At 43.5% G+C, this 21,039-nt stretch overlaps 1 protein-coding gene across 5 annotated transcripts in view; it reads right to left on the reverse strand.

Moving 5' to 3' along the window:
* Window positions 1–800: 800 nt before the first annotated feature.
* LOC138211906 (uncharacterized) overlaps window positions 801–21,039 on the reverse strand; it is a 38,254-nt gene continuing 18,015 nt past the window's right edge. For 2 of the 5 annotated variants that reach the window (XM_069172094.1, XM_069172093.1), the window contains 44 exons: window positions 20,719–21,005; window positions 20,334–20,545; window positions 19,914–20,048; window positions 19,230–19,328; window positions 19,064–19,113; window positions 17,673–18,844; window positions 17,292–17,456; window positions 17,187–17,221; window positions 16,880–17,032; window positions 16,612–16,743; window positions 16,398–16,436; window positions 15,885–16,010; window positions 15,667–15,790; window positions 15,135–15,305; window positions 15,003–15,037; window positions 14,627–14,791; window positions 14,393–14,527; window positions 14,266–14,304; window positions 14,027–14,167; window positions 13,741–13,829; window positions 13,587–13,610; window positions 12,720–13,018; window positions 12,575–12,609; window positions 12,119–12,262; window positions 11,793–11,921; window positions 11,283–11,408; window positions 10,972–11,098; window positions 10,514–10,681; window positions 10,384–10,418; window positions 9,964–10,128; window positions 9,731–9,865; window positions 9,445–9,483; window positions 9,191–9,331; window positions 8,656–8,744; window positions 8,519–8,542; window positions 7,827–8,310; window positions 7,631–7,702; window positions 3,829–7,122; window positions 3,651–3,750; window positions 3,149–3,265; window positions 2,771–3,049; window positions 2,112–2,228; window positions 1,900–2,021; window positions 801–1,763 (listed from right to left, as the gene is read on the reverse strand). In XM_069172094.1, the coding sequence (XP_069028195.1) occupies window positions 1,677–1,763; window positions 1,900–2,021; window positions 2,112–2,228; window positions 2,771–3,049; window positions 3,149–3,265; window positions 3,651–3,750; window positions 3,829–7,122; window positions 7,631–7,702; window positions 7,827–8,310; window positions 8,519–8,542; window positions 8,656–8,744; window positions 9,191–9,331; window positions 9,445–9,483; window positions 9,731–9,865; window positions 9,964–10,128; window positions 10,384–10,418; window positions 10,514–10,681; window positions 10,972–11,098; window positions 11,283–11,408; window positions 11,793–11,921; window positions 12,119–12,262; window positions 12,575–12,609; window positions 12,720–13,018; window positions 13,587–13,610; window positions 13,741–13,829; window positions 14,027–14,167; window positions 14,266–14,304; window positions 14,393–14,527; window positions 14,627–14,791; window positions 15,003–15,037; window positions 15,135–15,305; window positions 15,667–15,790; window positions 15,885–16,010; window positions 16,398–16,436; window positions 16,612–16,743; window positions 16,880–17,032; window positions 17,187–17,221; window positions 17,292–17,456; window positions 17,673–18,844; window positions 19,064–19,113; window positions 19,230–19,328; window positions 19,914–20,048; window positions 20,334–20,545; window positions 20,719–21,005 (9,856 nt within the window). In that variant the 3' untranslated portion in view covers window positions 801–1,676. The remainder of the gene's footprint in view (window positions 1,764–1,899; window positions 2,022–2,111; window positions 2,229–2,770; window positions 3,050–3,148; window positions 3,266–3,650; window positions 3,751–3,828; window positions 7,123–7,630; window positions 7,703–7,826; window positions 8,311–8,518; window positions 8,543–8,655; window positions 8,745–9,190; window positions 9,332–9,444; window positions 9,484–9,730; window positions 9,866–9,963; window positions 10,129–10,383; window positions 10,419–10,513; window positions 10,682–10,971; window positions 11,099–11,282; window positions 11,409–11,792; window positions 11,922–12,118; window positions 12,263–12,574; window positions 12,610–12,719; window positions 13,019–13,586; window positions 13,611–13,740; window positions 13,830–14,026; window positions 14,168–14,265; window positions 14,305–14,392; window positions 14,528–14,626; window positions 14,792–15,002; window positions 15,038–15,134; window positions 15,306–15,666; window positions 15,791–15,884; window positions 16,011–16,397; window positions 16,437–16,611; window positions 16,744–16,879; window positions 17,033–17,186; window positions 17,222–17,291; window positions 17,457–17,672; window positions 18,845–19,063; window positions 19,114–19,229; window positions 19,329–19,913; window positions 20,049–20,333; window positions 20,546–20,718; window positions 21,006–21,039) is intronic. The other 3 variants (XM_069172095.1, XM_069172096.1, XM_069172097.1) reach the window with 3 other exon arrangements.

A 21,039-nucleotide genomic window follows, 5' to 3' on the forward strand; every position in this document is an offset into this window, starting at 1 on the left:
ACGTAACAGTAAAATCTACCATTTTTCTCTGAAATGCTTTTGAGTTGGAAGTTTTAAGAGGCATAAAATAGGATTACTCAACAAAAGTACAATTATCTAAAAAGTGTACTTGAGTACAATACTTTAATTAATGTGATTAGCTCCTATCCACCACCATTGATAGGTGTTTGATGAACTGATGTTTCTTCAACAGGCTTAGTTCACCGCCCTCATGTCTCCTCCACACACACCTCCCAAATACCTCTGCTGCCCCCCCCGCCCCCCGTCTATCTATCTATCTATCTATCTATCTATCTATCTATCTATCTGTCTATCTATCTATCTATCTATTATCTATCTATCTATCTATCTATCTATCTGTCTGTCTATCTATCTATCTATCTATCTATCTATCTGTCTGTCTGTCTGTCTGTCTGTCTGTCTGTCTGTCTATCTGTCTGTCTATCTGTCTATCTATCTATCTATCTATCTATCTGTCTGTCTGTCTATCTATCTATCTATCTATCTATCTATCATTCTATCTATCTATCTATCTATCTATGAAGTTAAAGCTTTTTAAGGTAAGGAACAAAGACTATGTTTGGAAAGTGCTCTGCGCCTCCCGTCTGTAGGTTTGTATTAACCAGACATATTCTTCTCCAGTTCTATGAAAATGAATGTAATGTACAAGATATATAACCTTCTATAAAGTGTTCAGCTGTGGCCAGCTTTTTTTTCTTTTACCATTAATATGAATCTTCCATTTCAGGACCTTCATTCATTCACCTTTAATGGAAAAATTAAGCTTCACAACATGACAATTTTCAAACTGATAAAAACCTTTTTATTCAAATTAATTAATCAGAAAACATCAAACACTAAGGTTTTAAAAACAAATTCTACAAAAACAAAAAGCCAAAACAAATAATTTAACATTTTGGACCCATGTTTAAAGTCGAGGCAGCGAAGTCCCGACGGGAACAAAAACCGAGGAACAAAACTGACCTTTTTCTATGCATGAATTAATGATAATGTAAACTGTCAATATACGTCGGGTACTTTTCATGTTAAAGGAACCAAAACAGTCCTGATTTCCAGGTGAAATTTATTAAACAATAATGATAGTGAAGAAAAAGCTGTTTTCCGCCTGTGTAGTCAGGACTCACTGTAGAATGAATGTTTTGTGTAAATTTTTCTGAGAAACAAAATCCCAAAACAACACGAAACAAACATTATCGCAGTGAGAAAAAAAAAACTCACTCATTCCTTGCAAACTTGCTAATGCAACTTGTGTTGCATATACTGGCATTAGCATGGCTAATAAAGCTTTGTTTACAGCTAATCTGAGCCTTTGAAATTCTGTGCGATCTCAAACTTTACGTCTCATGTTCCTGGTTTTTCCCAAGACACAAGTGATGCAATATAACAGCACAACAGTAGGCAGAGAAGGCACCGACGCTACAGAACGGGAGGGAGTTTAATAGGAACAAAAAAAGCTCATATTTATCATAGAGGATGTATTATTTACATTAAAAAAAAAGGTGCCAGACAGCAATAGTGGTGTATTTTCTAAGCCACTGTGACCATGATGGCTTATTGTCAAGTTAACAACTCTGCATTGGTTCAACACGTAGACATTTCATTCATCCAGCTTTAACTTTTCCACATTTTAAATTAAAAAAAACAATAATCAGAAGTTAAAGTCGCGATGAATCCGAAACAGATTTTTCAGAATTTTGCGTCGACGTTCTTGAAGGTTTCTGTTGAAGCTTCTGGTAATGTTTCTGAAAGAGGAAGGAGGTAGAAAACAAACAATGTGAGGAAAAGCAGGTGTTTGTGTGTGTTTAATGTTGTGTAGGTGTTTGTGTGTGTTTAATGTTGTGTAGGTGTTTGTTTAATGTTGTGTAGGTGTTTGTGTACCTGCAGGTTGTCGTAGTGTCTCTGGCTGCTGCAGTGGAGGTCCTTAGCGGTGCTCTCGTTCAGGTAGAAAACCGAGCACAGACTACAGAAATATCCCGATTTGGGCACCACGAACTCCCGACCTGAAGAGAAGCAGCGACAGCAATATGAGGGAAGTCATAAAACATTCAATAATAAAGTTTTTGTTTGTATGATGTGTCTGAGTCTCTCACCGAGGGGGCTGTTGGGGACGAACGGCGGCAGTTTGAAATCGGCAGCGACACAAGGAGACTGAGACCGAGATCGCTTCGCTTCAGGTCCAACAAGCTCCGCCCCCCGTTTACAGACGACTGCAGAAGACAGAAGGATTCAATAAATCATTTAGTCCTCAACTATTCAAATAACTGATTCAGTAATTTACAAGCAAATATGACAAATGTTCTCGTGTTGAAGCTTTGGAAATGTCTCAATTTGCTGCTTTTGTCATTTCTGTAATGATGAATATTTTTAATAAAGCAGCCACCTTTTATTTATTGTTTCCAGGCAGTTTATTGACAGATTGATCAATTGTCTGTGGAAAATTAATTTGCAATCATCTGTAATGAAAATCATTTTAAAAAGACGGGTGAATTTTAACATGTTTCAGGCAACTTGAAAGACCACCTCGTGGTTGTATGCCAACAAGTTCAACTTAAGTTTACATCCATGTCTGTGCAGACTTCTATGTGGGGAAGACTTTGAAGGACTTTAACACAAGTTTATAGTTCAGACCATTAAAATCTAATCAGCCCATCTTTGACTGAAAGTGAAGGTTTGCGCTGTTCCTGTGATGTTGTGTTTACGAGTATCGGACGAAGGGTTAAAAATGAAGAAAAACCCGAAAACATGATACCTCTCTCCTCCTTCTCCTCCTCTCCTTCCTCCACACATCCTTCCAGTGTCTGGTTCTCGGGACACTCGGGCTGCTGCTGCTGCCCAGAAGAGTCCACACGGAGGTCGGCCTGGTTCTCTGCTTCGACCTCGGTCCTGTGGAGGTCCGGCTGCTCGTCACTCGGCGCTGCCGACGGGTCTTTGTCCACTGAAGAGGAGGAATCGAGTGAAACAGGAGCTTCCTTTTCTTTTTCTGCCTCATCGGCCGAGCTCACTTTTTTCCCTCTCGTGGATTTTCTCACTGCGGCAGAGGACAATGAATTAAAATGATTAAATTAAGTTTCACGTCTTGGAGCCTTGGCGTGATTGTTGTTTCAGATCCAGCTGTGTTTGTGTTTACCGGGTGTCTGTCTGGTTCTCTTGGCTGCTTGGCCTCTCATCCTGGTCGGCATCACTTCCTCTTTCTCCTCCTCTTCAACCTCTCCCACCTCATCTACCGTCACAAAGTTCTCACACTCTGAAACAAGGAATCAAAGAAAGCTTCAGACTCGCATCCAAACTAAAACCTTCCCCGGGTCCGTAAGGATGCAGCTACCAAAAGGGAATTTGATTTCATAACAAAGCTGCCAAATCTGAAGTAAATTCCTTCGATAACGCCTTCACGAAAATAAAGGACGGACATAAAGACACGGTGACCTTTGACGGCCAAAACCTGAGGGAACGCTTGTGCCAAATTTGAGAAAAATTACCTAAAGATGTTCTTTAGATTCTGCTTTCAAAAGAGGGATGGAAGTGAAGTCACGATGACCTTTGACCAATGAATGATGACATTATCTTGTGCCCATAATGCAAATGTACCTGCAAACGTATCGCGTACTTCATAAAGACAGAATAACACAGACCTGGGTCGTCATCGTGTTTGCGTTTAGCAGATCTCGGGGTTTTCCCAGCTTCACCTTCGTCCGCCTCGTTGTTGCTCGTTTCTTCGACAGTCGCCGAAGTCTAAAAACAGACACGAGAACTTCCCACGTTAACGCTTCTGTTATCTGGACAAAAGAAAACAGGTGTTCTCCAACTCACCCGTGTGTTTAAGGAGTCCACTGATTGGCTGTCCGGGTTGAGTGGGCGGGCCTCTAGCACCTTTTGCTCGGCCTTTCCCTCCTCCTCCTCCTTCTCCTCCTCTTCCTCAACAATCTCGTCCAGAGTGACGAGCGCCTGCAGCTCTCCGTCCCACTCTCGACCCTCCGAACCTCGTTCCTCTCCGGACTCATCTTCTCCCACCTCATCCAGAGTCACCAGCTCCTGGATGTCCACCTCCCGCCCCCTGTCCTTCATCCTCCTTGCCCCTCCTCCACTATTGCCGCCGCTGCTCCGACTCCTTCGCTCCCTGTCCTCCCTCTCCCTGGTCCTCCTCTCCTCTCTCTCCTTGTTCTTCCGATCTTCCCTCTCCTTAGCGAGCTGCTTCTCCTTAGCGGCAGTTTGCCTCTTCTTCAGTTCTTCCTCCTCGCCCGTGTCATCGGGATAATCCTCCTCCTCCTCGCTCACTTCATCCAGGGCGACCAGAGCGTTAATGGGGGGAGCCGTGCCGTCTTTCTCGGGGGATGTTTGTTCCTTCTTCTCTTCTGGTGTCGCGGTGTCACTTTGGGACGAAGTTTCTGATTTGTCCTCTATTTTAAAATCTGGTTTCGCCGTCCTGTCCTTCTTTCCTGCCGCCGACCCTTCAGCCGCAGGAGGATCATCAATAATTTCTACATCAGCTTTCCGATGTTGACTTTCATCCTTGAGGTGTTCGGACGGTCCCGGAGTGTCTTCTTTTCCAACCGCCGTCTCGTCTTTTGTCGTTTTTTCTTCCTTCGTCTCGCTTCGTTCGCTCTTCACTGTTTCGGACACGTCTGTATTCGTGAGCTCTTCTTCAACCTGATCGTCTTCCAGAGAATCTATGATCTCGTACACGGGCTCTTCCTCCTCTTCCTCCTCCTCATTGTTGGATGCAACTATGCCTTTCTTCGTTTTGGAAATTGTTGTCTTCCTGGTGCTCTTGGACCGGTCTGTGGGAGGCTGGTCGTCAACCGTCTCGTCCTCAACAGAGTCCAGAATCTGATACATTGCTTCTTCAACACACAGTTTACCGGACATGTCCTCCTTCTTCGATGCGCCGGGTTGTTTTTTAGTTTTAACGTCTTTCCTCGGTCTTCCTCTCCTTGGTTTTTGCCCTGCTGCAGGCCGAAGATCTCTCACAACTTCATCATCCACAGAATCTAATATTTCGTAGGTAGCTTCTTTGTCAATTAAGTCTCTTAATGAGTCGACCTTCTTTGTTGGTGTGCCGTCTTTTGGAGATTTTTTCTCTGCGGTCTTTGGAGTTTTCTCCTGGTTTAGTTCGGGGTGCCTCCTTGTCGGGGTTTCGTCTTTCTTCATTTTCTCATTCGAAGCATCTTTCTTGGTCGTTCTTTCCCGTCTTCCTCTGGTAGATCTCGTGGTGACGGTCGGTTCGTCTGTGGCGACCTCGTCCTCGACGGAGTCTAAAATCTCATAAGTAGCCTCCTCTTCATCACCCGGTTTTTCAGACACTTCTGTGAGATTCAGAGTCCTTTTATCCTCTTTGTTTCCTCGGACAGTTCTTCTTCTACTAGACCTTTCTGTGGCGGCAGCATCTTGAACCGGTTCGTCTTCGACAGAATCCACTAGCTCATAAACCGTCTCCTTTGCGCCCTCTTCAGTCTTTCGGTCTTTTCCCGTAGTGTTGTACTTTGTTCTTGTCACATATTTTTTAACTGTCCTGTCCTGTTTCTTTGGTGATTTCTCGCTCTCTTCATTCTTCGATGATCTGGTCCTCGGGCCGCTCCTTCTAGTTTGTCTGTCATTTCTTTTATCTGCCATATCACCTTTCTTGGTTGCGGTTGCCTTGTGGTCAGCTTCTGACTCCGTCTCTGTGGTCGTTGGCTGATCTTCCAGAGAATCAATCACCTGGTAAGCGTCGTCCTCTTCTTCTATGTTGGCTTTAGATGTCCGGTCACTGGGGTTTTCATGTTTCTGGTTGCCATCTTCTGTTCCAGTCTCATCCTCAATTGAATCCAATATCTCAAAGGCTTCTTGTCCAGGAGTGTCTTGGTTGTCGGGGACCTCAAGAGGCTGGTTTGTATAGTTTCGGATTTGGCCACCATCTTGAGAGGATTTGCAGGATTGTTCCGAAAGCAATTCTTTTTGCTTTCCCTTCCTTCCATCAACTGCCTTTGGAGTTTGCTTGCTACTCGTATCCAAAGGTCGGTTTTTATCAGCTGCATCTTCAACTGCAGATTTATCGACTACTTGCAGCTGCTTTACTGCAGAAGCTTCATCTTCAACCAGATGACCGTCCTCTTGAACTGTAGCTGCTTGGTCTTGTGTAACACCGTCTCGCACTTGGAAAGAAGCGTCCATTTCACTGGACTCCTGTTTGTCTTCATCGTCAACACTGTCCAAGACCTGCGAGCCTCCTTCATTCAAACTCTGGCCTCTCTCAGGTTCAAGTCTTTCAGTGTTGCCATCTTGGTTCCCATCATTCATCTTTTCCTTCATTTGATCATTGAGTGAATCAAGGATTTGATCATTTTCATTGTCCTGTGTGTGTTTGGCAATATCTTCCTTTTCCTTTCCTTTGTTTTTCTTCATCTCCTTGAGTGTCTGGTCCTTAAGATCAATCTCCAGACTCTGTGCAGGTGGATTCATTTCTGATAATGTTTCTGTTTTCGTCTCTGACTCAACAGTTTTTGCAGCAATGCGCTCTGCTGACACCTTGTGGTCAGACTTTGTCACTGCACTCTCTGCGGGCTTTGCTTCTCTCTGGGAGTGCTGAGTCTCCACTGATGTCTGGACGGCTTCGGCCGATGCCACCTTTGACGAGCGGGTCCTACAACCTGAGGATGAAGTATGCGATGCTCTGACAGGAGACTTGGTCTTGCTCGGATGTGTTTTTTGTCCGGGGGAGGAAGAAGTTTCAACAGACAGAGGAGAGGAGGCGGCAGAGGTCTTACTGACTCCAGCAGAGGATGAGGGTTTGGTTTGGGAGTCAGTGGGTTCAGATGAGTCTTTATACCGTTTTGGTGACACAGAGGTCGAGCTAGAGGTCGAGCTGCTTTTCACAAAGGCTTTGGTGGGCTTACGTGAGGGGGATGAAGAGGAAGAGGCTGAACTCTTGGAGTCTTTCGAGGACCTTGTTGAGATCCGTTTGGCAGCAGAGGACACTTCTGAGCTTTGCCTTTCTCTTTTTCCGCTGGAGGACAGCGTGGGTGAAGAGCAGCTTTGGTGGTCTGGGGCTGTGTCCTCGCTGTCATCGCAAACTTCATCAACAGTGACAAAGTCCTCCAAGTTGAAATCGATAAAATCATCTTGACCCTGTACGGAGAACAAAGAATAACTACAATTTAACTGACTGTACGATGAGAGTAACGCCTTGACTAGGAAACGGGACCAATCTGAAAGACGACAATTCCCACACTGGTATTTTTTACCCTGAGTCCTGGCTCTTAGGACCGGTGTATCTTCCGTGTCCTCAGTCAAAGAATCACAGGCACTCTGGACCACAGTGAATCAAGTACGGGCAATAACGCTAAGCCGAGGTGACTGTTTTTGAGTAAAGCGTAAAGCAGTCATATGGGTCTGTGACTCTGCAGTCTCTCTGGCAAGGAGAGGCTCGAAGCCTCTTTCCCTCTTGGCAGCAGCTCTGGCTTTCCTGGAATTTTTTTGGTACTGCTGCTCCGATTCCCCCCCTAATTTAGTGCCAATATAATTGAACTTGTTTCATTTCTCTAATATCCCCATCAAATGTTGGGTGTCTGATTTCCCGTATGCAGAAAAACATTTTAGGTAAGTTATAATGAGAAAGAGGGAAAAAAACAACAACCTCATTTACCTTTTCCTGTGGTGAGTCTTCATGCTGTACACTTTGAGAGCATGTGTCGCTGGTTTTGGGGCACTAAAAACGGAGTCATCTTATTTGAATTAATGAAATAAAGTGTTGCGGCAAAGTACAATGATATTCCTTCTCTTTTAAAAATTTAATAGCAAACGTCTATAATTTTACTGCTCGGAGACCTCACCTCTTTGCTCTGAGTCCTGCCTCCCCGTGTGAGCCTGTGCTGGTGAACCGCTGCTGTAATGACCTTGAAAATGTCCTCGTTGATGTGAGGAAGCTCCGCGGCCTTTTCCTCCAACTTGACCTGACCAGCAGCTGACAGAGCAAAGCTGGAGGCAGCAGGGACGGTGTTTCCATCAGCGGCGGTGACTGAAGTTGTCGGTGAGTCATCTTTCACTACTTCTGCTTCCTTTACATCCACACTTTGTTTAGGAGCCGTGGTGGAGTCCGCGGCGATATCAGCTCCCGGTGTCGTTGCTGTGTCACTTGGTCCGGCTGTTGAGGATTCAGAAATGTTGGATCCAGCAGAAGGTGCTGGTTCAGCAGGAGCTCCGGTTTGCAAAGCAGGTAGAGCCTCATTTTCAGAAGGTTCAGAGGAAGGCTGCACTTCACATGCAAGTTGTATTGTTGGCTCACTGTCTTGTAGATGCCGTTTCAGACTCCTGAAACTGAAATTAAAAGCAGAAACACATTGTTAGTTAATTTTAATATTGTGTCAAATCTTCTAATTGCTCTGAAAACCACAAAGTTTCCAGATTCCACCATCTAAACCATGCCAGGACCCACAACTGGACCTTGCGGGTTAGTAGTGATTATTGTCATGATATTTCTACTACGTGGACCTAAGGAGGAACATTTACAAACGGAAATACTCACGTCTGAATACGTAGAGAGTTAAGCCTGTTTGGAAGAAAAACAGTCGATTAGATCAATGATGCAAAAGAGGAAACCCACTTTTCATAAAGACGAAATGTATAATTGAATTGAAGTCCTTAATTTAGGGACACGCATACCAAGTAGCAGCCCGTGATAATTTCCTCGGGAAGAGAGTTTTCCCCACCAACTGTGCAACCCCACTGGAATCAACCATCTCAATCCAAATCTGAGGTAGAACGACAGTCGGGACATGGAGAGCAAAAACAGAAAAGGACGAGGAGGGAATCAACGAACCGAAGGAATCCTGTTTTCTTGAGATTCTCCAAACAAAACTGTGGTACTCAAAATGGTGTTTTAGTCACATTTGTGTGAGTAAATGCCACCTAAAGTCCTCAGCTGGATGTCTTACATTTTAAAATGTGTGTGAATATACAGAGTTTTACCGAGCGAGAACGAAATCTCGGTGAACATGTTGGATGTAAACGTGGTTTAGATGATTGGTAATTAACAAAATTATAAAGCAACTATTTGGATATCCCATTACTCTTTCTTTTCTTTTTTTTTTTTTTTTTTTTTAAATACAATGCATTTGTTATTGTGTTCAGGCAGATGTAAGGTTAAGATTTGATTAAGATTTGCAGCTTTTCTTGTCAGGTGTCGGCGTCGTCGTACCGTGTGGGCGAGCGGCAGGAAGCTGACGAAGGGAGCGATGGACGCCACCATTTGGATGACCTTCATCAGGAGGCTCACAGTCGTGTCACAGATGTCCACATACACTAGCCGCTCCTCCAGACACTCTAGATCTGAGACAGGCTAAAAAAAAAAAAAAAAAAAAAAGAATCAACAGATGGTGTTAAGGTTCTAGGAATCCAAAAGAAGCTGCTTTTTACTCCACAACCGATGTAAAGGAATAAGGAATGACTCACAGCGTTGCTCCATTTCATCAAAGACCTGTACATGACGTCCTGCAGAGAAGATTACAAGACATGGACTGTCAAATTTTCTTGCAATCATAGGAAGCTCCTTTGAATACTTTCAGATCATTTTGGAATAACATATGTTATTAAATTTAAGCAGCGCTGCTGTCTTTCAAACAAAGGAGGCTAAAATAAATGTAAAAATATTGTTAAACTGATATTGTCATGTAACAGTTTTGTGTACGATTTTAAAACCTCTGCCTTCATCGGCATGTACAAAAGGAGTCTTTAATACCTCACTGGATCCAGGATGCATGTCCTCTAAGACCAAGTGGACTTTAAGCGTGCAGCTTCTGACAAAAACAGGATTTCTGATGTGATCTCGGACAAAATTGCAGCACACGTCCCAGCTGCTGAAATACACAAAGGCCTGGAGGAAGGAGAGGAAACATCAAGGAAAAGTGTCACGACGGTTGAATTCAAGTCAAAAAAACCGTACTTAATACAATTGAGTCTTTGCCTCCTTACCCTCCTCTGCAGTGTCAGGACCGTCACGTTGTAGTACAGAGACTGAAGAGTCTGGTTGGGGAAATAACGCCACACCAGCTTAGCCACGTCCTCGTATTTGTAGTTTCCGTCTGGCAGACCGGTCAGCATGACCGTGTTGAACGCAGAAGCTCGATGGCGGGCTTTCTGATTGGACGCAAGGGTCAACGTCAAAAGGTTATTCAAGGAGAAGAGGAAACACCTGAACGCTGTCGTAGACCGTGTTTCTCAATAATTCAACTGTAAAGCACGTTTTGATATCAGAGTACATTGAAGTTTCACAACAGGAGATAAAAAAGAAACTAATTCTAGTTTCTGTGGTGAAGTGTTTTTTTTGTTGACATTTAAACATTAACATTAAAAAACTAAATTAAAATTGGGTGTGTAGAAAATTGGGCTCACCTCAATGTCCTCTGTTCCCCCGACCGTCAGATAATCTAGGAGTCCAACGAACAGTCAATTAATCACAGTCACTTATTGTCAACATGTTATTTTCTGGCAGTTAAATTCGTTTTCCAGATTTGACTCCTACCGGGGATGTTGAACCAAGGAGACATGGTGGAGAACATGAAGGGGGCGGTTGTCATGGGAATCCAAAATGGTGAATCGCTGCCCTCTGGAAGGCCTGATTTGATTGTCGGAAGAGCCGCGCCAGCAACGATCTCCTCACCGTCCAGCAGAGCGTTTCCTGCCAGTCGAGCTGCACAGACAAATAAAAAAGCAGCGTTTCGTTTAAAAATGTTTTTAAGAGTTAAAAACGGTGTAATTTTTTTGTTTATGGCCATTTGTGATATTGTCCACGTAATTATTACCATTATTTCATGGAGAGCAGCTGGTGTGCCGGGGTGTTATAGAAAGGGGTTTGTGCCAAGTTATAACTATTTCCATTATCTTGAATATTCTATGATACTTTCCATTATTTCTCCAAAGTGAAAATGAAGTGTACTTAATCTCCTGTCATACCTTTCCTTCCCTTTAACAAATACTTACCCAGTGATGCACTGGAGCTTTTTGGTAGTCTGAGCCTGTAGACGGTGTGAACGCGGGCCTTTTTCAGAAAACTGTACCAAACTCCGAGCTGATCGGCATCATGAGCGGACTCGAATTCAATAAACACCTGCAACACACACACACACACACAAACACACACACACACACACACGACAGATAAGACTATCGGCAGATCCACTCACACACATGTACTCGTGTGTGTGTGTGTGTGTGTGTGTGTGTGTGTGTGTGTGTGTGTGTGTGTGTGTGTGTGTGTGTGTGTGTGTGTGTGTGTGTGTGTGCGTTTCTACCTGGTTGAGGAGCGGCAGGTAGTTTTTTACGCCTTCGATCTTTTCCAAAGTTTCGCGTAGATTCTTGAACTCGCTCGGTGGGAGGTCGGTAATGAGGATCGTCCTCTCAAACTTTTCCTTCAACTCCTGCATTGAGAACAGAAACGGGACATAAAAATTGACCAATGACGTGTCAAATACAAAGAGCTTCCCTGGAGGCGTTCAGGGAACCTCGTGTTCACGAGACAGACGGACCCAAAACAGGAAATGAGATTTCGCACGATAGTCGCATGTAGCTACTAATCAATTTTGCAGATTATAACGACTATTTAGAATATAAGAAATTCATGCCCCATCCCCGTTACGTAAACGAGACAATTCCTTGGGTTTTCATCACTTTTTGGGAGGAAGAAAATATTGTTTGAGTGAGGTGTTACGGGTGCCTCAAAGTCTCCTCAAAGTTCAGGATGTTTTGACTTTGATGTGAATCCTTACATTCAAATTAACATGTTGCATCCTGCACACGCTTACCGGCGTCAATGAACAGTCACGTTTCACGACATCGAAATGGAGTTTGGACCCGTTGAGAATAAACTCTCTTGTCCTCGTCGCGTGCATGATGAATCTCACCTTCTTGGAAGTCGGCATGAGGGCAAATGCCTGAAAGGTTAAACAGGAAAACACACGTTTATTACTCGACTAACAGCTGCGCATCAGGTATTTTATGATCTCATGAAAGACTCAGGTGGGATTTCACAACTTACCTTTAAAAAAAAACAAAATTCAAAAATGCTCATAAATCTATTAACCGGCATTAACAAACCAGCCCAAGGCAGATTTAAACACCCGGTACCTACCATGCGCATCTGAGGAATGACATAGAGGTTGGAGTCCATGATACGAAATCCAAATGGGGCAAGGATATTGGCAAGGTCGTTCTCCGTGTAGGAGCCGTCGCAATACTCTGGCAGGTTGGTTATAAACAACAGCCTGTCTTTCATCTGGAAAAAAACAAACCAGGGGAGTAATGGTTAGGTCAACATCATTTTAGAGGGTTGGATAAATGAAACAAAGTGCTTGCTGATTTGTTTTTGCGTGTTAGGTGTATCAAAAGCACTAGAAACATATTCAAACCCACGAGACTACACTACATATTACATGAAACTGGACAGACGGACGTGAACTGTAACTCCACTGGTTGAGTCATACAATCACGAGGCCGTAATTCTAGTTGAGCAAAGACACCTTTAAGAAAAACAGACTCGTATCTAACATGCAGTATTTATTATTACAAATGGTTTGAAATCACATACTTTTAATGACAGGACGGTTTCCAACTGGAAGCACACTGTGAATGAAAGAAAAAAAAAAAAGAAAAGGAAAGAAGAGTGAAAGACGGGGAAATAGTAAACATGATCGCTCGCAGAAATTTATGATCTACATGCACATTTTTCTCACCGATTTGTTCGTCACGTTGGCACTTTTCTATACACTTCCAAATACAGAGGTCGATATCGGGAGTTAAAACTTTGGGAATGAACGGCAGCTGTGGGCCCGCCGGCACTGCTGCGGCGATGCGTTTAGGAGCGGAGGCTCCAGCCGAGGCTGCTGCCACCGCCGGTTCAGCAGCAGCGCCGGCTTGCAAAGGAGATTGTGCTCCGCTGCCGGAGGGTTCAGAGGGAGGAGGCGGCACTTCACATTCAAGGTGTATGTGGATCTCACTCGAGTCTTGTAGACGCCGCTTCATGCTCTTCAAACTAAAAAGCAAAAACAACTTTGTTTAGTTGCCAGGAAATCTGCTGAAAGTATGACGGTATAAAGTGGTCTTTCCAAACATCTGTTTCCAACTGTGATGACCTGATAACAGTTTGGTGGTCAAAGGTCACATCTGTTTCTCACTACGAACACCATATCTCAGGAAGACCTTTGTGGTATCTCTTCAAATGTGGCACAAACATTGACTTGGTGTCAAGGATCAACTGATTAGAATTTGGGGGTCAAAGGTCAAGATCACTGTTGAGTTATATATCTATATGGGTTTGGACAGATATGCCTGTAAACTACAACTTGTGTGGTTACTGGAGTCATACAACCACTAGGCACTAATTCTAGAATATTTTCACTCTGTTTTCAACCATTTTATCAATTACTCAATAAAAAAAGGTAATATCATATTAAACTCATATTTTCCCAGTCTTTTCTGTCAAATGTGGTTTTCACCTCATCACACCAATCACCATCATGAATTTTCTAACATGTTTTCTTTTTTTCTTTCTTTTTACTTCCGTAACCTGAAAAGGAAAAATTACAAAAAGAGATACTCACGGCTCGAATTTTTGAACTTTAATCCTGCAGAGGAGAGAAAATGAGTTTAGCTGCGAAAACTACGGTTTGAAGTAACGACAGAAAGGAGGGAAAAACACACATTCGTAAAGACCGAGTTGGGAAACACTCATGTGAGTAATGATCGAACACGCACCAACTTGGGTTTGCGGATACTAATTGCTGTGAGGCAGCGTTCTCCACCAGCTCTGCTACACCGCTGGGTTCGGCCATCTCAACGCAGATCTGAGGCAGAAAGACAGTCGTGGACAAAAGGTAGGCGTGTCGTTAAGTTTGATATCTGACAGACGAGTATTCACAAACTACACTGAGGCTTGATTCATCTTCTTTTTGTTTTTCTATCCAAGAATGCATCAATTTGTTGGTTTGAGCATCTCCAATGTGCAGATTATTTTTCTTGTCAGGTGTTCGTATCGTCGTACCCTGTTGGCGAGCGGCAGGAAGCTGACAAAGGGAGCGATGGACGCCACCACCTTCACGACCAGCATGACGAGGTTCACGGACGCCTCGGAGATCTCCACGCACAGCAGCCGCTCCTCCAGAGACTCTCGCTCGGAAACATGCTGAGAAATAATCAACGGTTGGTGTTTGTGATCAGGGAATCCAAAAGAAAGCTGCTTTTTACTTGACAACAGGTATAAAAAGGTGGTTAATAACTCACAGCGTTGCTCCATTTCATCAGAGACCTGTACATGACGTCCTGCAGAAACATTACAACACATGGACTTTCAGTTTTTTTAAAGTACAAATACGATGATATTCTGACGATATTTCCACGGTTTCTATACCTCACTGGATCCAGGATGCATGTCCTCTAAGACCAAGTGGACTTTAAGCGTGCAGCCTCTGACAGAAACAGGATTTCTGATGTGATCTCGGACAAAATCGCAGCACACGTCCCAGCTGCTGAAATACACAAAGGCCTGGAGGAAGGAGAGGAAACATCAAGGAAAAGTGTCACGACGGTTGAATTCAAGTCAAAAAAAACCGTACTTAATACAATTGAGTCTTTGCCTCCTTACCCTCCTCTGCAGTGTCAGGACCGTCACGTTGTAGTACAGAGACTGAAGAGTCTGGTTGGGGAAATAACGCCACACCAGCTTAGCCACGTCCTCGTGTTTGTAGTTTCCGTCTGGCAGACCGGTCAGCATGACCGTGTTGAACGCAGAAGCTCGATGGCGGGCTTTCTGATTGGACGCAAGGGTCAACGTCAAAAGGTTATTCAAGGAGAAGAGGAAACACCTGAACGCTGTCGTAGACCGTGTTTCTCAATAATTCAACTGTAAAGCACGTTTTGATATCAGAGTACATTGAAGTTTCACAACAGGAGATAAAAAAGAAACTAATTCTAGGAGCAATCAAGAAATATATTAAAAACAAAATGAAAATTGGGCTCACCTCAATGTCCTCTACTCCATTGACTGTTTCATAACCTAGCAGTCAAATGAACACAGTCAATTAATCACAGTCACTTATTGTCAACATGTTGTTTTTTGGCAGTTAAATTAATTTTCCAGATTTGACTCCTACCGGGGATGTTGAACCAAGGAGACTTGGTGGGGAACATGAAGGGGGCGGTTGTCATGGGGACCCAAAATGGTGAAGAGCTGCCCTCTGGAAGGCCACATGTTGATATGGGAACAGTCGCCCCAGCAACAATATCCTCGCTGTGCAGCAGAACGTTTTCTGGCAGCAGTGGTACTGCAAAGACAAAAAAAAAAAGAAAAAGGGACAAAGAAATGTTTCGTTCAAACGTCTCCGGTTGTTTGTTCTCGCTGCCAACGTGAAGCAGGTTGAAGACACCATCATGTGGTCCTTTGAGTCGTGCTAAACTTCGTTGTTCTCGGACCCTAGAGACTCCCATTCAACGAGTCTCATGAAAATTCTCGTTTAATAAAACTTCTCCAGCAGTTATCTCGGTGTTATTAGCTAAAGTTGTTTCTTTCTTATTAGTTTTAAAATAATCCCGTCATTAATTAGAAAATAAGCGTCTGCTTTTTGGGGGGCGTGTCTGTTTGATTGACAGGCCTGTGGTTCGAGGGCGAAACAAACACATTCTTACATGATACCCTGTAGTTTCGTGGTATTTCCAGCCTGTAGACTTTGTGAGCGGTGGCCCGTTTCAGGAGGCTGTAATAAACTCCGAGCCGGTCGGCATCAGGAGCAGTATGAAATTCAACAAACACCTGGAACACACAAAAAAAGGCAGGTAAGACTAACAGGAAGTCTTTGTTAAATTCACTTACACACGTGTACCTGTAGGTGTGTGTGTGTTTATACCTTGTTGAGGAGAGGCAGGTAGTTTCTCACACCACCGATTTTTTTCAAAGCTTCCCTGAGATGCCTGGCCTCGCACGGCGGGATGTTCTTGATGAAGATGGTTCTCAACCCGTTATCGTTCATCTGCTGCTTGGAGAACAGAGAGTGAATATTTGAACCGACCGGAGACATTCGCTCACCGTCCCACATTACAGCCGAGTGCGTTCAGTTCATTATCACGTCAAACATTACAATTTGTAAAGGAAAAAAAAACAGCTAAAGATGTCTCCTCACAATTCAGGGTGTTTTGACTGTGATGTGCATCTGAATGCTCAAAGTTCATATTAAAAGACCAAGTGGAAAATACAGGTGGGATACATTTCCTCAATAAAATGAAAAGCACTTTAGTCTGGAGTGACGCGGTAATAAGTGTGTGTGTGTGTGTGTGTGTGTGTGTGTGTGTGTGTGTGTGTGTGTGTGTGTGTGTGTGTGTGTGTGTGTGTGTGTGCGTGCGTGCGTGCGTGCGTTACTTACACAATTCATCAGTGTCATCAGAGATTTATAAAACCCCAACTGAAACAAAAACATCAGAATCAGAGCAGGTGGTGTTAAAGACACGACGCTCAACAGACGTCGAGACGCCTCCGATTTCCCGACTGACAAGAGAGACTCCTTTAAATAAAACCAGCACACTGAATACAAACGTGTCTCGACAGTAACGTGCAGAATTTCGCCCGTGCTTACTTACCGGTGTCATTTTGATTTCTTTCTGCGTGACTCGCAAAGAGAGTTTAGACCCATTGAAAGTAATGTCCTTTTTTAACGCCGATATTTTGAGAATGTTTTGCAGCTTCTCCACAGTCGGCATGAGGGCAAAAGCCTGAAAGGAAAACTGGATTGAGTGTGCAACTCAACGACTCTATATTTCATAACTTAACTTTAGAAAGCAACAAGTAAGAAACCCACAAACGTGGCATCAACAAGCCAAGTAGTAGGTTTACAACCTGGTAACCTACCATGCGCATCTGAGGAATAACATAGAGGTTGTCCTCCATATATGTGAATCCATGTGGGACGAGCAGGTTGGCGATGTCCCGCTCGGTGTAGCTGCCGTGCCAGTACTCCGGCAGGTTGGTCATCATCAACACCCTCTTCTTGCGCGAAATAAGCTGGACAAAAGAAAAGAAAAAGAAAACAGGAAAGTAAAGGTTTAGGTGAGTTTTTACTCTTTGTTCATTGTATGCCATTATTAACAGAACTAGAAAGAAAAGGCTGACGTGTTCACGGTGCAGTTTGTACAACAAGTGGATTGAGAAGACTCACTTTCGACAACGGGGTTGACAACTTGTTGAGACACTCTGTGGAGGAGAAAAACAATTACAGGAAAGTAGGAAACATGATCATGTGCAGAAATGTCTGATTTCTTACTGATTCTTTTGGGAAATAGGTGTTTTTCTATCATCTCCCCGGCAGTCAGGGAGGAACCGTCCAGCTCTTCGCTCGCCTTCAGCTTGGTTTTGATGGATGCGGCCACGTAAGTCACCACGGCTTTTGGTGATGAATCCTTCTGTGTCTTTACGGCCGTCACGGCATCTTCAAAGGAGGGAATTTAAGTCAGAGAAATAGCAGCCAAGTGATTTTAAACATCAATAATTAATATTTAGCGATAATTTAGATAGTTAAGGTTTTAACAGATTTATTTGAGTTTGTACATCATGAGATTTGCCAGTGATTCATGCGCAAACGAAAGAAAAGAAAACACAGAATACTGCCGGGCATTTTCCTTCCTCAGAATGAGCTCCAACACACCTTTTTGCTTTGTTTTGTCCTCCACCCCTCCGACTGTCTGCTTCACCTCCAACACAGCTGCACCTGAGCTTCCTGCAGCCTGCTGTTGCTTTTGCAAGCTGTCCATCTCGGTGTCCGGTCCCGGTCCAGTGGACTCCAGGTCCGGCACCGTGCTTTGCTGGAATTGCGATGAAGCTTTGACTGAGATTTCAGGAGTTTGGACGGCAGCCGGTGATCCCTGAAGTGGATCGGTAGGAGGTTCAGATGGAGACGTGTCTGATGGGGTCCCGACTGAACTTGTAGGCGGATGACTCTCACTGGACTTGGCTGGTTGGGCCTCAGGATCTGTCAGTTTTTCCCCTCTGCCCTCACCGTAACTTTCAGCTTCCATGGGCTCTGCCAGTTCTGGTTCCCCAAGCTCCATGGGATCAGCGCCTTTCACCTGGTTTTTGGTTTCAGAAGCTGTTGTACTTGTGGTTTCGACAACATGGGCTGTGTCTTCGGGCACAACGGCCAAACCTTGAACCTTTGCTTCCAATTTTTCAGATGTGACAGTCTGCACGTCGGGCTGATTTACGGAGGCCAAAGATTTGGACGGTACAGTTATGGCCTTTGTTGCAGTTTCTTCCAACTTTTCTTCTGTCACAGCTCCCGCAGCAGCAGAAATCTTCGCTTGCGTTTTGGATTCCTGCGTAGTTGAAGTTGTTTTTGCTTCAGAAGCCAAAACCTTCACCTCCGTGACAAATTCTTTGCCTTTGGTTGGTTCAGCAACGCTCATGTTTGACGATTTAGCAATCTTGGCCGTCTCCTTAGGTGCCACCGCAGACACTTTAGCGCTGTTCTCACATGTTTTAGATGTAGCTTTTTGTTTGGAGTCACTGGCGTTAAGCTTCTTTCCAGGACCTTTGGGCTTTCCTGATCCCGAGAGCTTTGAAGCTTCTTTTTTTGCCGCACCCAGTTTCACGTCTCCTTTTGCAGCCACATTGCCCGTTTTTACCGTTTTGATTATCTGGTTGTTTGAGACATTTTTTGCTTTGGAAACGAAGACTTTCGCTTTTGTGACAAGTTTGCCTGTTGTGTTTTTTTTTGATCCAGAGGGTAAAGATGAAGGCGGTTTAAGTAGAGGAACCTTTCCAGCGGTCGTGGATTTGGTGGTGGTTTGAGGTGTAGCAACACTGGACATGGCAGATGTTCTGTAACGAAGAGTTACATGGGGTCAGATGGGAGAAAAGTGGAGGTGTTGTTACTGAATATATCAACTGAAAATCTCAAAACAGATGAGAACATCTTTTTTCCCCCATTGAGGACACAAAACAGACAGAATTGGAAATTGAATACTAATATGTTGTCAAAAACAAGATGAAATCACCACCACTGTTAAGAAGAGTTAAAATAAGTGAAGCATATCTTACTCCTGTGGGGGCTTCTTTTGTTCCTTTGCGGAAGTTGGAAGAGGCTTCTTCTGTAAACAAGACTTATTTTAGATTGATCTTGATTGTGTGACCACACACACAAATAGTTTTTATGTTATGAATATTTCCGAGGGACAAACACAGAAAGACAAAAAAGGTGTATTACCATTTCTCTGACAATGGTGACTGGTATTCCCTTTATGCTGATGCTCTTTTTGCTCTTCAGTTTCTGAGCATCTTCCACTCTCTCGAAACACACCATTGCCTACATGTGCACACATCAAACACACAAAGCTTTGGATTAATATGACCATTAACTCACTACATTCACTACATTTTTTTTGTTGGAATGAAAAGTTGTTGTATTTATGCACTTTTTAAATTACATTTCTAAAGTTTCAATTTAATTTGAACAATTAAAAGCCACACTGGATCCGTTATTGTCTTCTGTTATCAGATAACCTCATCTGACGAGGAAAAAATACTTTATGCATAAAACATGCGTTTCCATGTTTCTGCAAATTCTCACTTGCTGTCCAAAGTTTAAAAAAAAAAAAAAAAAAAAAAAAAAAAAAAAAAAAATGTTGGTTGACTATTTTGGATGCACTTCACAATAATGCCTGGTTGTGTCTTTACAATTCTGTCCTGTTCTGTTGTTTTAGACAAGCTCGTAAATTCCGAATCTTTATGAATATTTATTCTGTGAATATGTTCTCTTGTGTTGGTTTTAATCCAAAAACTAGAACCATTGATCAATCAAAGGAAATTTAATCATCAACAACGTATCAAGCATTTTCCTTTTGACGGAGCAGTGTGTGTACATCAGATACACACTCTTTCTTATACATACCTCTAGTTTAGACCTGAACAATACGACTGACTTGGTTTTTCCAAAGTGCTCCACAGCAGAAACCACGTCATTGTGAGAGAGAGGATTAGAAATCCCTTGTAGCTTCACCATGGTTGGAGGAGAAGATTTACCAAACTGAGGGAAAAAAGAGAGCGAAAAAAACACAAAGTTACGACTGAAACTAGCTGTTTTTATAACTGTTTAGGAGAACACGTGTGTTGAATCTGGCTTTCATGACATCAACAATAACTCCTTCCAGGACAACATGATATATATATATATATATATATATTTTTTTTTTATGTCTGATCAAAATCAATTCTGAGATAGAGCCAAAATAAAGGAGGAAAAAATAAACTATTCACAATATATAAACTGTCTGTTACCAAATTTCCCTGATAAATGAACAAACACACCAACCTTGGGCTTTATGGAATAACTTGCTTCGCTCCTCTGAAAGCTGGTCTTCACTTGAAAAGATTTATTGGCCAACCTCTTCCTAGCCACGAAGGATGACGAAGAGGCAGCGGAGGATGATGAAGAATTCATTTTGGCAAACTCGGCCAGTAAGGCAGGAGCCAGAGTTTTCACCACGGCTTCCAGGTCAGACTGTTTTGATAGAGACTGGACAGCTAGAGAGACAGAGACACCAAAGAGAGTCAATTCTCTAAAAGTTTCTACTTGGAGCTGTAAAATGTGACCAGTTATAGAACTACAGAGAGAAATTAATAGTAAATTATGATAATAAATCACACTATATTTACTATTTGTAAATAGGTTGTACAAATTTTTCCACTGGTCAGACCTGGTGTTTCCATCAGTTTCTTGGCCAGTTGCTCGGCACTGTTCACCCTCTTTTGTTGAGGAGTCGACGTCTCGGTGAACGAGCGTCTCTCGTGGCTCGTCCTCGGTGAGGACCAGCTCTCGTTGCTCCTCCTCGGCGACGATCGTTGCTCGCGGCTCCTCCACGGTGAGGGCCGTTTCTCATCCCTCCTCCTCGGTGGCGATCGTCTCTCGTGGCTCCTCGAACGTGATCGATGACGGGGGGCGGTGAGGCGATCATATCGTGGGGAGTGAGAGCGAGTGCGGGACCTAACGGAAATATGTACCAACAAAATGACTTAAT

This window comes from Embiotoca jacksoni, unplaced genomic scaffold (assembly GCF_022577435.1).
Source record: "Embiotoca jacksoni isolate LCO1_2020_lvr unplaced genomic scaffold, fEmbJac1.0.p SCAF_51, whole genome shotgun sequence".
NCBI lineage: Eukaryota > Metazoa > Chordata > Actinopteri > Embiotocidae > Embiotoca > Embiotoca jacksoni.